The sequence below is a fragment of the Gracilinanus agilis genome, chromosome 4 (assembly GCF_016433145.1).
Source record: "Gracilinanus agilis isolate LMUSP501 chromosome 4, AgileGrace, whole genome shotgun sequence".
Classification (NCBI taxonomy): domain Eukaryota; kingdom Metazoa; phylum Chordata; class Mammalia; order Didelphimorphia; family Didelphidae; genus Gracilinanus; species Gracilinanus agilis.
Window position 1 is genome coordinate 102,202,693 of NC_058133.1, and position 14,493 is coordinate 102,217,185.

The 14,493-nt window shown below is 36.2% G+C and overlaps 1 protein-coding gene across 1 annotated transcript in view; it reads left to right on the forward strand.

Moving 5' to 3' along the window:
• The window catches only part of CAMSAP2 (calmodulin regulated spectrin associated protein family member 2), a 170,043-nt gene that overhangs the window by 103,347 nt on the left and 52,203 nt on the right, over window positions 1-14,493 (forward strand). Inside the window, exon 4 of the mRNA XM_044674426.1 lies at window positions 14,320-14,403. Coding sequence (XP_044530361.1) covers window positions 14,320-14,403 — 84 coding nt within the window. The remainder of the gene's footprint in view (window positions 1-14,319; window positions 14,404-14,493) is intronic.

A 14,493-nucleotide genomic window follows, 5' to 3' on the forward strand; every position in this document is an offset into this window, starting at 1 on the left:
TCCAGATATCTATTAACTATAAATTTTTCTAAATTTTCATTCACTTTCCTAACTTCTTATTTATTTTTTTGTTTGATTTATCTAAGTCTGATTGGGGAAGATTGGGGTTCCCCACTAGTATAGTTTTACTATCTCTTCCTTAAACTCCAGTAGTTTCACCTTTAAAAATCTTGATGCTATACCATTTGTTGCATATATGTGGAATACTAATATTTCTTCATTGTCTATACTGCCTTTTATGAGGATGTAATTACCTTTCTTATCTCTTTTAATCAGATCTATTTTTGCTTTAGCTTTGCCAGAGATCATGATTGCTACCCTTATCTTCTTTTTCTCAGTTGATGCCCAATAAATTCTGCTGCAGCCTCTTACCTTTACCATGTGTGTGTCTACCTGCCTCATGTCTGTTTCCTGTAAACGCCATATGGTGGGATTTTGGTTTTTAATTCACACTGATATCCACTTCTGTTTTAAGGGCTAGTTCATCCTATTCACATTCACAGTTATGATTACCATCTGTGTATTCCCCATCATTTTGATTTCCTCTTTAATCCTGCTTATTCTCTTTTCATTCTTTCCCTCCATAACAGTGTTTTGCTTTTAATCACCTCCCCAACTTTTCCCTCTCTTATATTACTCCCCTCCCCACACCTCCCTTCCTTATTCCCCTTCTAATTCTCTATAAGGTAAAATAGGATTCGATACCCCAATAAATCTGGTTGTTCTTCCCTCTCTGAACTGATTCCATTGAGAGTAAGAATATTACCTTTCACTACCCTCATCTTCCCCTTCTTGTAATAATATTTTCCCCACCCCTGAAAGTATATAGTCAATTTTGATGGGTAAGTGATTCTTGGTTGTAAACCCAGTTCTCTTACCTTCCAGAATATCATATTCCAAGCCTTGTGGTCTTTCAGTGTGGAAGCTGCCAGATCCTGTGTATCCTGACTGGGTCTCCATAATATCTGAATTGTTTCATTTTGGCCATTTGAAGTATTTTCTCCTTGTCCGGGAAGCTCTTGAACTTGGCTATAACATTCCTGGGAGTTGTCATTTGGGACTTTAATGTAGAACATGATCTATGGATTCTTTTAATGTCTATTTTGCCCTCTTGTTCAAGAATATCAGGGCAGGTGTCTTAGTTAATTTCTTGTAATATGATGTCTGGGCTTTTTTTGTTTGGTCACAGCTTTTAGGTAGTCCAATAATTCTCAAATCGCTTCTCCTGGATCTATTTTCCGGGTTAGTTGTTTTTTGTTTTTGTTTTTTTTCAATGAGAAATTTCATGTTTTTTTCCTTCAGTCTTTTGATTTTGTTTTATTATTTCTTGGTGTCTTATGAAATCATTAGTTTCTGCTTGCCCAATTCTAGCCTTTAAAGACTGATTTTCATACATGATCTTTTGATTCTTCTTTTCTATTTAGTCTGTTCTGCTTTTCATGGTACTCTTTTCATCATTGGATTTCTTTGCCTGTTCTTCTAGCAGGTCAATTTTGGTTTTTAATTTGCTTATTACTTCATTTGATTTCTTTCTCTCTTTCCAGTTGGCCAGCATTACTTCAATTTATTTTTTCCATTTTCTTCTATCTGTCTTACTTAGTTCTTGAACTCCTTTTTGAGCTCCTCCAGAGCTTGTGACCAGTTTCTATTTTTTGTGAGAGTTTGCATAAGTTCGCTTATTTTTCACCCTCTCCTATTGCTTCTGTTTTTTGTTCTTTTTCTCCATAGAAAATTTCCACAGTCAGGAGCTTTCTTAGCTGCTGTTTACTCATTTTCCCCTTTGAGGACTGGAAGTCTTACAAGATGCTGGTCATTTCTATCTGTAAGAATTTAAAATTTAGGTTTTATGCTAAAGATGAGAATTCTATAGTAATATTATGGTTGCCAGTTTAAAGATATTATAACTTAAAACAAAATGACTTTTAGTAGCTTCATTTACAAAGAGGTGGAAAGTGAGAAAGTGTAAGAAGAAGGTAGAGAATTATCTAGCTTATCACCCTAAGCACAACTTTGGTGTGGGGCTCAGCCCCTGACAGAGCTTAATAATCTTCAGCCAGAGGACCAGGTGGTGTTTTCAGCAAGGGTTACACCAACACAGTCTCCTCCAGGAAAGGAAGGCCAACTACTCACCTGGCTCACTAACGCAGAATGCAGAGAAAAGTCCAAAAGGAGAAGCTTACAAGGAGAAGTCGTCCTCAAAAGAATAAATCCAAAGGAGAAGGTCCCAAGGCAAAGTCTCAGGAGCAGTCCAAAGGAGAAGATTCTTGGACAGGAAGTTCTGGACTTTTTATAGTCCTTTTTCCTCATCATTTCCTGTCCCTGCCTCCACTTTATGGGAACCAATTGTAGTCTTTCAATTTGCCTAGCACTGCCCAGGGGCAGGGCAGTGGCCTCTGGAGTTGTCACCCACTTTAACAAGTGACTTGCGAACTCTCTTACTTAGTGTTAAGTTGGAGTGCTTAAGTTTTTGATTGATTAATTTAAAAATTGCTGATTGATAGACAAAGTTTGATTCATTCTTCACATATCTTAGCTCCTGGCTTATAGGACTTTACCTTGGGGCTATCTTCACTTGCTTGCCAGTGGCCTTAGGAGTGAGCCTATTACTATAGAGCTCTGACCCTTACCCCCAAGGCCTGTTATTTCTAGGAATAGGTCTGTTTTCACTTAATAGTATTTTGTCCTGAGACTATCGTTACTGCTGCTGCTGAGTCAGGTGATATTAAGCTTTGAATCTTGCTACCAGGTCCTGGAGCCTCCAGGGATAAGTCTGCAGTGCTTTTGTTTTCAGTGTAGCTGCCACCTAGAAGTTGTCCAAGTCCTGGCTCTGTGTCTGGCTTGGTAGGTGAGGGGTGGGCTGTCAGTCTGTGCTTTTCCTTGTTTACTTTTGCCCCCTTAAAACATGGAAATCCCATCTCTCGGCCTACCTTTCACTATGTATTTAGTGGGAGAGCCCCTTTCCTCAGCCTGCTTTGTCTTCTGTCCTTTTGAAACACTTTTTAAAGATCAGTTTGGAAGGATATTCAGAGCAACTTCAGGATTTTCTCACTACTATGTCACCATCTTGGCTCCACCCCCTCTCCTAATTTTAGTTGCATTAATTTTGTTTCTGCAAAAGCTTTTCAATTTCACTTGATGAAAATTTTCTACTTATCTTCTATAGCCATTTTATCTTTTGTTTAATTAAAATTTCTTTCCTTTCCTCTTACTCCCAAGCCAGAATTCCCCTTTCCTTAAAATATGCTTGATGTACAAAAGCCAGACTTCCAAAAAAAAGTACCTTTGACCTCTTGAATTTCTTAATCTTAAATTCTGTTTACTACCTTTGGTAGGTAGGGTTCAGCTTGAAATTACTGAGAATCAATGTTATATTTTGTTATATTTTTTATAGGATTTCTCTTCTACTTCATTCTTTACAAAGGATTTTGTTATATATGATGAATTATGAGTGTGTCCTGCTTTACACATGCACTATATGTCTCATAGATCTCCAAAACTCAATATTTCTTAAAGTGATGAACTAATTATTTCTTTCACATAGCTACCTTTCTTCCTGACTACCAGAGTTTTGACACATGTAGCAGCATTTTTTTCATTCTGCCCAGGTTTTATGTAACAACCTCATCATTTTCTTTCTCGCTATTCCTATATCTAGTCAGCTGCTAAATTCTATTGATTATATCTTTTCAGCAGCATTTGAATTTTCCTCCTTCTAAAGTCCAACCTCTAGTTCATGCTCTCATCACCTCTTACCTATAGTAACAATATCTCTTAAAAAATATATTGTTGCTCTTTTTTATTTTACTTACATGCCACATTTCTTAACTATCTCCCCCACTCAAGCCCTCTTATAACAAAAAAGGGTAAAAAACAGATCAGTAGTCATATAACACATAACCAAAACTGACATTATGTGTAGTATTACATGCCCATAAGCCTATAGTATTCCATTCCATGCCCATACTAAACACTACCCTCCTCCCACCAAAAAATAAAATAAAAGGAAAGAGGGAAGTACATTCTTATTTCTCTTCTTTGGGATCAGACTTGTTCATTATAATTTTACAACATACAGTAGCTTTATATGTGGCATAACACAGAATTTAACTAGTAAAGAATATGATACCATTTCTCCAAGAATAGTACTGTTTATTAACAGATCTGCTACCAAAGAATGGATCTTTTGCCAGCCTCTTGAGTCAGAGACCCAAGTGAGACTTGACTCCCTCCTTTAAAGGGAGGTGCATCCTCTTTTTGATTGGCCAGACAATTTGTCCATAGGACCTCCCCAGGTGGATATTTTGAAAAGAGGAGGTAGACTTAGAGACCTCAACTCCTTCCTTATTACTCATCACCTGGGAAAGTGGGTCTTTACCTAAAAGAGAAAAATCTCAGCTTATTCTTTCAGCAGCCATGTGGAGTGAACTTTCAAATGGTTCAAAGTTCACCACAGCTGATCAGCCCCATTTTTAATCCCTTCAAGGTCTTATGAAAGATAAAAGATCCTGTCCCACTTTGATAGCTTAGGGGGAGAGAGGTAGAACTGGTGGGAGTATCTTTAGCTTAGAAGAAAGTTATTTCAGACTGACCTTGGGAGTCTAAGGGGAAAGTGATCTCACAGAGAAATAATACAATTCAATATTAATTTCCCTCAATGAGATCCCTTCCTCCATTCTCTTTCCTCTACAGCAGTGATTCCCAAAGTGTGTGCCCCTACCCCCTGGTGGGTGCTGCAGCGATCCAGGGGGGCAGTGATGGCCACAGGTGCATTTATCTTTCCTATTAATTGCTATTAAATTTTTTTAAAAATTAGTTTCCAGGGGCGCTAAGTTATCTTTTTTCTGGAAAGGGGGCGGTAGGCCAAAAAAGTTTGGGAACCACTGCTCTACAGTCTTCCAAATTGGTATTTCTAAAGCACAAGTCTAACCAAGTCAAGAAGCTTTAGCAATTCCATTAGTGGGAAGCAGACAGAGGCACAGAAATAGGAGGTGGGGTGGGGAAACTGCAAATGGGATAGTGGAGCTGCAACATAGATGCATATATGCAGGGGAAGAGTCAAGTATAAGAAATCTGGAAGGGCATGAAGGGGCCAGGTTATGAAGAACTTTACGTTCCAAATAAAGGAGTTTATATTTGATTCTGAAAATACTATTGGAGCCATTGGAAGTAGCCATTAGAGCTCATTAAGAAGTAAGAGAATATGGTCAGAACTATAGTGTAGAAAAATTAGATAGGCAGTTAAGCTAAGGACACATTTGAATGGAAAGAGACTTAAGGCAGAGAGACTATCTAGAAAGCAAAGCTATTTCAGTAACCTAGGCAAAAGGTGATAAAGCATTTATTTAGTATGTGCTATGTGAAAAACTGTTAAGTACTATATTTTTAAATAAAAAGGCATAGATACAGAAGGAAACCAAATAGTAATGCATTTTCTTTAATGTCATCTCCATTGACAAAATTCCATTTATTTTTTGATGTGGAACTATTTAAAAGTGCTAAAGACTTTTGCAATAAGAACTTTACTCTCCGGGTCTTCAGTAGTAAATGGTGATAGTCTCTTCTGTGATCTGATCCTTTACCCAATTTTCCATTTTTTGGATCAGTAGCTAGTTTGAATAGGTTAAATCAAAAGCTATTTTAACTTCACAATATATATTCCCATCTTTAATCTTCTCTAATAACTATAATTTTATCTTTAACAGACCAATGTTTTGGTATTAGTCAGGCCACTAATTAAATGATCCATGTCAAGATCTGTTTCTTAGCTGTTAAGACATCATCGTTGTTTTTTTTTTTTTTAATGTGAAGAGAAGGTAGGCAGTGATAGTCATTTTATATTTGCTGTATACATTACCACTTGACTTCCTGAAGAAAGTATTAATAATAATTTATAGCCATGAGGCTTTTGTGTTATCCATGATTCCTTTGCCTTTTTTCATTTCTTGATTCTGTATTCTGCAACATATTTCCCTGTCTACTCTATGAACACCTTTGCATTTGAAGTAAATGAGTATTAAAGGATATATTGATTTACATTATAGTCTTTTTAAGTAATTCATAAATTATTTTATAGGGGATATATCACATATAAACACAATTTTTTTTGTTATTATAATCAGACAGACCAGAAAGTTTTAGGAGTCACAGTTTAGTGTTGATATTAATTAAATTAGATTTTTGTAATTCATTCTTTAATACCCAGTATATAACCCTGGTCAGAGAAGATGCTTATCAATTTTCGTTGATTGATTTTGTTTATCACAAGTTAAATTGTAGAAAGCACATCAAATTTTAGGCTGCTAAGGCACCATTCACATCCTGCTTTAGGATGTTCGTACCTAAAAATATTATTATATTATTCATTAAATAAAAGCCTTGAGATAAATCCTCTTGTTAGATGATTGGAAGACTTAAATATTCATTGTTATCCTAATGACCTGAAAATGGGTAATATTCATTCCCAAAATAATAATTTTATCATATATTATAATAATAATGTGCAGAAAATAGTTTATGCACTAAAAATAAATAGCTTGCATTGTTAATTATTAATCATAGAGAGTATTTGTTTAATTTCAGAGAAAACTTTCATTTCAATTAAACTAATGTTTTGGTTTTTTTTTTTTGGTAATTTTTAATCCTTACCTTCTGTCTTAGAATCAATACTGTCTATTGGTTCCAAGGCAGAAGAACAGTAAGGGCTAGGCAATGGGATTTAAGTGACTTGCCCAGAGTCACACAGCTAGGAAATAGCTTAGGCCACATTCAAACCTAGGACCTCTGTTTTTAGGCCTGGCTCTCAATCCACTGAACCTACCCAGCTGTCCCCTGGTTTTTCTTTTTTTTTTTTTTTAACATTTATTAATATTCATTTCTAACATGGTTACATGATTCATGCTCCTACTTTCCCCTTCATCCCCCGCACCTCCCCAACCATGGCAGACGTACATTTCCACTGGTTTTAACATGTGTCCTTAGTCAAAACCTATTTCCATATTGTTGTTAGTTGCATTGGTGTGGTAGTTTCGAGTCCACGTCCCCAATCATGTCCACCCCAACCCATGCGTTCAAGCAGTTGTTTTTCTTATATGTTTCTTTTCCTACAGTCCTTCCTCTGAATGTGGGTAGCGTTCTTGACCATAAATCCCTCAGAGCTGTCCTGTGTCATTGCACTGCTGCTGGTACAGAAGCCCATTACATTTGATTTTACCATAGTATATCAGTCTCTGTGTACAGTGTTCGGGCTCTGCTCCTTCCACTCTGCATCAGTTCCTGGAGGTCTTTCAAGTTCACATGGAATTCCTCCAGTTCATTATTCCTTTGAGCACAATAGTATTCCATCACCAGCATATACCACAATTTGTTCAGCCATTCCCCAATTGAAGGACATACCCTCCTTTTCCAGTTTTTTGCCACCACAGAAAGCGCAGCTATAAATATTTTCGTACAAGTCTGTTTGTTTATGATCTCTTTGGGGTACAAACCCAACAATGGTATTGCTGGATCAAAGGGCAGGCATTCTTTTATAGCCCTTTGAGCATAGTTCCTAATTGCCAGCCAGAATGGTTGGATCAGTTCACAACTCCACCAGCAATGCATCAATGTCCTAATTTTGCCACATCCCCTCTAGCATTCATTACTCTCCCCTTCTTTCATTTTAGCCAATCTGCTAGATGTGACGTGATACCTCAGAGTTGTTTTGATTTGCATTTCTCTAATTATTAGAGGTGTAGAACACTTTCTCATGTGCTTATTGATACTTTTGATTTCTTTACCTGAAAATTGCCTATTCATGTCTCTTGCCCATTTATCAATTGGGGAATGGCTTGATTTTTTATACAATTGATTTAACTCCTTGTATATTAGACCCCTGTCAGATTTTTTGTTATAAAGATTTTTTTCCCAATTTGTTGTTTCCCTTCTGATTTTGACTACATTGTTTGTGTTTGTACAAAAGCTTTTTAGTTTAATATAATCAAACCCATTTAATTTACATTTTGTAATTTTCTCTAGCTCTTGCTTGGTTTTAAAATCTTTCCTTTCCCAGAGATCTGACAAGTATACTATTCTGTGTTCACTTAACTTATTTATAGTTTCCCTCTTTATATTCAAGTCATTTACCCATTCTGAATTTATCTTGGTGTAGGGTGTGAGGTGTTGATCTCAACCTAATCTCTCCCATATTGTTTTCCAAATTTCCCAGCAGTTTTTGTCAAATAGTGGATTCATGTCCCAAAAGTTGGGCTCTTTGGGCTTATCATACACTATCTTGCTGATGTCATTTACCCCAAGTCTATTCCACTGATCCTCCCTTCTGTCTCTTAGCCAGTACCATATTGTTTTGATGACTGCTGCTTTATAGTATAGTTTAATATCTGGTACTGCTAGGCCCCCTTCCTTCACATTTTTTATCATTATTTCCCTTGATATTCTTGATCTTTTGTTATTCCAAATGAAATTTGTTATAGTTTTTTCTAATTCAGTAAAGAAGTTTTTTGGTAATTTGATAGGTATGGCACTAAATAGGTAAATTAATTTGGGTAGAATGGTCATTTTTATTATGTTAGCTTGTCCTACCCATGAGCAATCAATGGCTTTCCAATAGTTTAGATTCAGTTTTATTTGTTTGGAAAGTGTTTTGTAGTTGTTTTCATATAATTGCTGTGTTTGTTTTGGTAGATAGATTCCCAAGTATTTTATATTGTCTAGGGTGATTTTAAATGGTGTTTCTACCTCTTGCTGCTCTAATGTGTTGGAAATGTATAGAAATGCTGATGATTTATGTGCATTTATTTTGTATCCTGCCACTTTGCTAAAGTTGTTGATTATTTCTATCAGCTTCTTAGTTGATTCTCTAGGATTTTTTAAGTAGACCATCATATCATCTGCAAAGAGTGATAGCTTAGTCTCTTCATTGCCTATTTTGATACCTTCAATTTATTTTTCTTCGCTAATTGCTACTGCTAGTGTTTCTAGTACAATGTTAAATAATAGAGGAGATAATGGACATCCTTGTTTCACTCCTGATCTTATTGGAAAGGCTTCTAATTTATCCCCATTGCATATGATGCTTGTTGATGGTTTTAGGTATGTACTGTTTATTATTTTTAGGAAGGGTCCTTCTATTCCTATACTTTTCAGTGTTTTCAATAGGAATGGATGCTGTATTTTGTCAAAGGCTTTTTCAGCATCTATTGAGATAATCATGTGATTTTTGTTGGTTAGACTGTTGATATGGTCAATTATGTGGATGGTTTTCCTAATGTTGAACCAACCTTGCATTCCTGGTATAAATCCCACCTGATCATGGTGGATGATCTTCTTAATTACTTGCTGGAGTCTCTTTGCTAGTATTCTATTTAAGATTTTTGCATCTATGTTCATTAGGGAGGTTGTTCTGTAGTTTTCTTTCTCTGTTTTTGATCTCCCTGGCTTTGGAATCAATACAATATTTGTGTCATAAAAGTAATTTGGTAGGACTCCTTCTTTGCTTATCATATCAGATAATTTGTATAGTATTGGGATTAGTTGCTGTTTGAATGTCTGATAGAATTCACTTGTGAATCCATCAAGTCCTGGTGATTTTTTCTTAGGGAGTTCTTTGATGGCTTGTTCAATTTCTTTTTCTGATATGGGATTATTTAGGTATTCTATTTCTTCTGCTGTTAATCTAGGCAATTTATATTTTTGTAAATATTCACCCATATCTCCTAAATTGTTATATTTGTTGCCATATAATTGGGCAAAATAGTTCTTAATGATTGCCTTAATTTCCCCTTCATTAGAGGTGAGGTCTCCCTTTTCATTTTTGATACTGTCAATTTGGTTTTCTTCTTTCCTTTTTTTTATTAGATTGACCAGTACTTTGTCAATTTTATCTGTTTTTTCAAAATACCAGCTTCTAGTCTTATTTATTAATTCAGTAGTTCTTTTACTTTTGATTTTATTAATATCTCCCTCAATTATTAGTATTTCTAATTTAGTTTTCATCTGGGGACTTTTAATTTGCTTGCTTTCTACTTTTTTTAGTTGCATGCCCAATTCATTACTCTGCTCTCCTTAATTTGTTGATATATGCACTCAAGGATATAAATTTCCCCCTGAGTACTGCCTTGGCTGCATCCCACAGAGTATGGTAGGATGTCTCATCATTGTCATTCTCTCCAATGAAATTGTTGATTGTTTCTATGATTTCTTCTTTTGACTAATTGGTTTTGGAGAATCATATTATTTAATTTCCAATTAGTTTTTGATTTGCCTGTCCAGGTGCCCTTACTAATTATTATTTTTATTGCATTATGATCTGAGAAGGTTACATTTATTATTTTTGCATTTTTGCATTTGTTTGCAATGATTCTATGCCCTATTACATGGTCAATCTTTGTGAATGTACCATGTACAGCTGAAAAGAAGGTGTATTCCTTTTTGTCCCTATTTTTCTCCACATATCAATTAAATCTAATTTTTCTAGAACTTCATTCACCTCTCTTACCTCTTTCTTATTTATTTTTTGGTTTGATTTATTTAGATCTCAAAGAGGAATATTTACATCTCCCACTATTATGGTTTTACTATCTATTTCCTTCTTGAGCCCTGCCAGTTTCTCCTTTATGAATTTGTACGCTATGCCACTTGGTGCATACATATTGAGCAGTGTTTTTTCCTCATTGTTTATACTGCCTTTAATCAGGATGTAATGACCTTCCCTGTCTTTTTTAATCATATCTATTTTTACTTTGGCTTTGTCAGAAATCACAATTGCCACTCCTGCCTTCTTTTTCTCATTTGATGCCCAAAAGATTTTGCTCAAGCCCTTAACCTTAAACTTGTGTACGTCCACCCGCCTCATATGTGTTTCTTGTAGACAACATATGGTAGGGTTTTGGTTTCTAATCCTCTCTGCTATTTGCTTCCGTTTTATGAGCTAGTTCATCCCATTCACATTCAGAGTTATAATTATCAGTTGTGCATTTGCTGACATTTTCGTATCCTCCCCTATTCCTACCCCTTCTTCTTAAACTATTTCCTTTTAAACCAGTGATTTGCTTTAAGCCGGTATCCCTTATCCCCTCCCTTGATTAACTTCCCTTTCTACCCCCTCCCTTATTATTCCCCTCTTTTTATTTTTCAAGGCCTAATAAATTCCCTACCCCTTCTTCTCCCCTCCCTTTTTTGACCTCCCCACTCCCCTGCTCCCCTTGGTTTATCCCTTCTGACTTTCTCAGTAGGGTTAGATAGAGTTTTATAATAGAGTTTTATATCCCAATGGATAGTATAGCTACTCTTCCCTCTCTGGGTTGATTACACTGAGAGTTAGGTTTTAAATATTACCTCTTAATGCTCTCTTCCTCTCCTTCTTATAATAGTATTTGTCCCCTCCCCTTCCCATGCCCTCTTTGTGTGTAATAGAATATCCTATTTTTCTCATTCTCTCAAGTTTCTCTTGGTGTCCCCTGCTATTCATCCCCCTCTTTCCCACCCCCCATATCATCTTAGACCATTTAGTATTCCACCCTCTCCCTATGAATTATTCTTCTAATTACTATAATAGTGAATACTATAATAATGAATAGAGTTCACTACCAAGAATTATACATAGCATTTCTCCACATAGGAATACAGATAATTAGATCTTACTGAAGCCCTTAAAAAAGCAAATTTAAAAATTATGAGTTTTCTTTCTTTCCCCTCTGTTTCTTATTTACCTTTTCATGTTTCTCTTGATTTTTGTAGTTGGATATCAAACTTTCCATTTAGTCCTGGTCTTTTCTGTGCAAATACTTGGAAATCTTCAATTTTGTTGAATGCCCATACTTTCCCCTGGAAGTATATAGTCGGTTTTCGATGGGTAGTTGATCCGTGGTTGCAGGCCCAGCTCTCTTACCTTTCTGATGATCATATTCCAAGCCTTGTGGTCTTTTAGCGTGGAGGCTGCCATATCCTGTGTGATCCTGATTAGTGCTCCTTGATATTTGAATTGACTCTGGCTTCTTGTAAGATTTTTCCTTTTATTTGAAAGCTCTTGAATTTGGCTATTATATTCCTGGGTGTTGCCCTTTCTGGGTCTAGTGTAGAGGGTGATCTATGGATCCTTTCAATGTCTATATTGCCCTCTTGTTGTAGAACTTCAGGACAATTTTGCTGAATAATTTCTTTTAGTATGGAGTCCAAGTTTCTATTAATTTCTGCTTTTTCTGGAAGACCAATGATTCTCAAATTGTCTCTTCTAGACTGGTTTTCTTGGTCTGTCACTTTCTCATTGAGATATTTCATGTTTCCTTCTATTTTATCCGTCCTTTGACTTTGTTTTATTTGTTCTTGTTGTCTTGAGAGATCATTAGCTTCTAATTGCTCAATTCTAACCTTTAGGGACTGGTTTTCGGCTATAATCTTTTGGTTTTCGGCTATGATCTTTTGGTTTTCCTTTTCAATCTGGTCATTTCTGGTGTTCACTTTGCTTATCAGTTCATTTGATTTCTTAGCCTTACTTTCCAAATGCAAAATTCTGCCTTTTAAACTGTTATTTTCTTGCCTGATTTCCTTTTGAGCTATTTCCCATTTCTCTAGCCAAATCTTTTCCAACTTTTTCGTCAACTGATATTTGTACTCTTCAAGAGCTTGTGACCAGTTTTCATTATTTTGGGAGGGTCCGGATGCTTGTTTGTTCTCTTCTGTTTGCTCAGTTGTCTGGATTTTCTCTGTGTAAAAGTTGTCGAGTGTTAAAGATTTCTTCTTCTTGTTGTTAATCTTTCTCTTTTGGCCTTCCTGATTCTGGGTTGTCATTGTTAGCCCAGCCCGTTCTCAGGTTTATCCTCACGCTGACTCAGGTCTGGTTTTTCTCAAGGTCAAGCCCCCTGGCGGACCCCCTTGCTTGATCCTCTGCCTTAGGTTCCTCTCAGGGCGTTGCTTCCACAGTCGTATACCCGTCTGTACTGGTTCCCCACTCAGAGTTTCAGAGCCTTTGCTCACGCGCGAGCCTGTCCCCGCCTCCACTCGCGCCTGCGCTCTGTGTCAGCGTTCAAAGTCCGTGCGCATTCTTTAGCCTTTTGGGGTCCTAAGTCTTGCTGCTCTCAGGAACAGGCCCTGGAGCTGCCAATGACTCAATGGGTGCCCCAAACTTGCTCTATTTCTCTTGAGCTGGCTTTTGGCGTTGTTGGTGGTGTGTGTGTGTGTGTGTGTTGCTCAGCCCGCGATTTAGTGAGAGCTGTTTCACCCCCTTCATAGCATGGAAATTCCCCAATTCCACGTACCTTCCACGCTGTACCCTGTTGTGGGATCCCTCTATTCATCTGGATTTGTTTTTATGTCTCCTTCAGGAGTTCTGTATATTTCAGTTAGGAGAGGTTAAGCGCTGCTTTTTACTCTGCCGCCATCTTAACCAGGAAGTCTCCCATTTTATTTCTGGTTTTTCTGATTAAAGAACATTTTAATTTTTTAAAATGGGTCTGTGATTTCCCCCTCTATTCTCTAATGGAGTCCTGAAAAGTTTCCTGGACCACTTAGAAATGAAAGGGTTTGCCTTAGATCACACATAGACAGTATGTAACAGAGCCAATATATTTCATAGGACTTCCTGACTTCTAGACTAGTGCTCTTTCCATCATATATGCTTATATTAAGTATTATAGTTAAGCTGCCTTTTAGTGTGAACTATGTTTACACTAATAAATGTTCTGTAGGAACTCTCTTGCTTTTAGGTGCTTTATAATGTATAAAATGAACAATACAAGCATCCTTAAATCTTTTATAATTGTTAAGCACATGACAAACATTCTTTTAAAAACCTCATTAAAAATAGCTAATGTTTTTTATTTTTTATTTCCTTTAACAAATGTCAGTGCAGGGGATAACTGGGTAGCTCAGTGAATTGAAAGCCAGATCTAGAGATAGGAGATCCTAGGTTCAAATATGGCCTTAGACACTTCCTAGCTGTGTGACCCTGGGCAAGTCACTTACCCCACATTGCCTAGTCCTTACTGCTCTTCTGCCTTGGAACCAATACACAGTTTGATTCTAAGATAGAAGATAAAGGTTTTTAGAAAAAAGTCAGTGAAGAGAGCTAACCCTGTTAGATTAAAAAACAAACACAACCAAACTCTATGTTGCTGATAATTTTATGAACTTATTATTCACATTTACAAAAATTCACTTGAAATTTTCAAATATATTTTGTGTAGACAGCTCATCTAGGTGGTAAAATATAGACTTTTTACTGTTTTTTTTAGGAATTAATGTTGGTAAATGGCATGTCCAAAATATGGATAACCACTTTTAAATCTAATTACTCATAAATAACAGTCTTTATTTTTATATTTTAAGGTAAATGAACATTTAAAAGACATAATGGAACAAGAACAAAAATTGAAAGAACACCATATAGTTGAAACTCCAGGAGGTCAAAAGGTATGTATATTTGAAGTATGACCACTTTTCATAGTAAATGTTAGGTATGTAACTCACATTAATAATGTGTTTATGTTATGCTATTTTTTG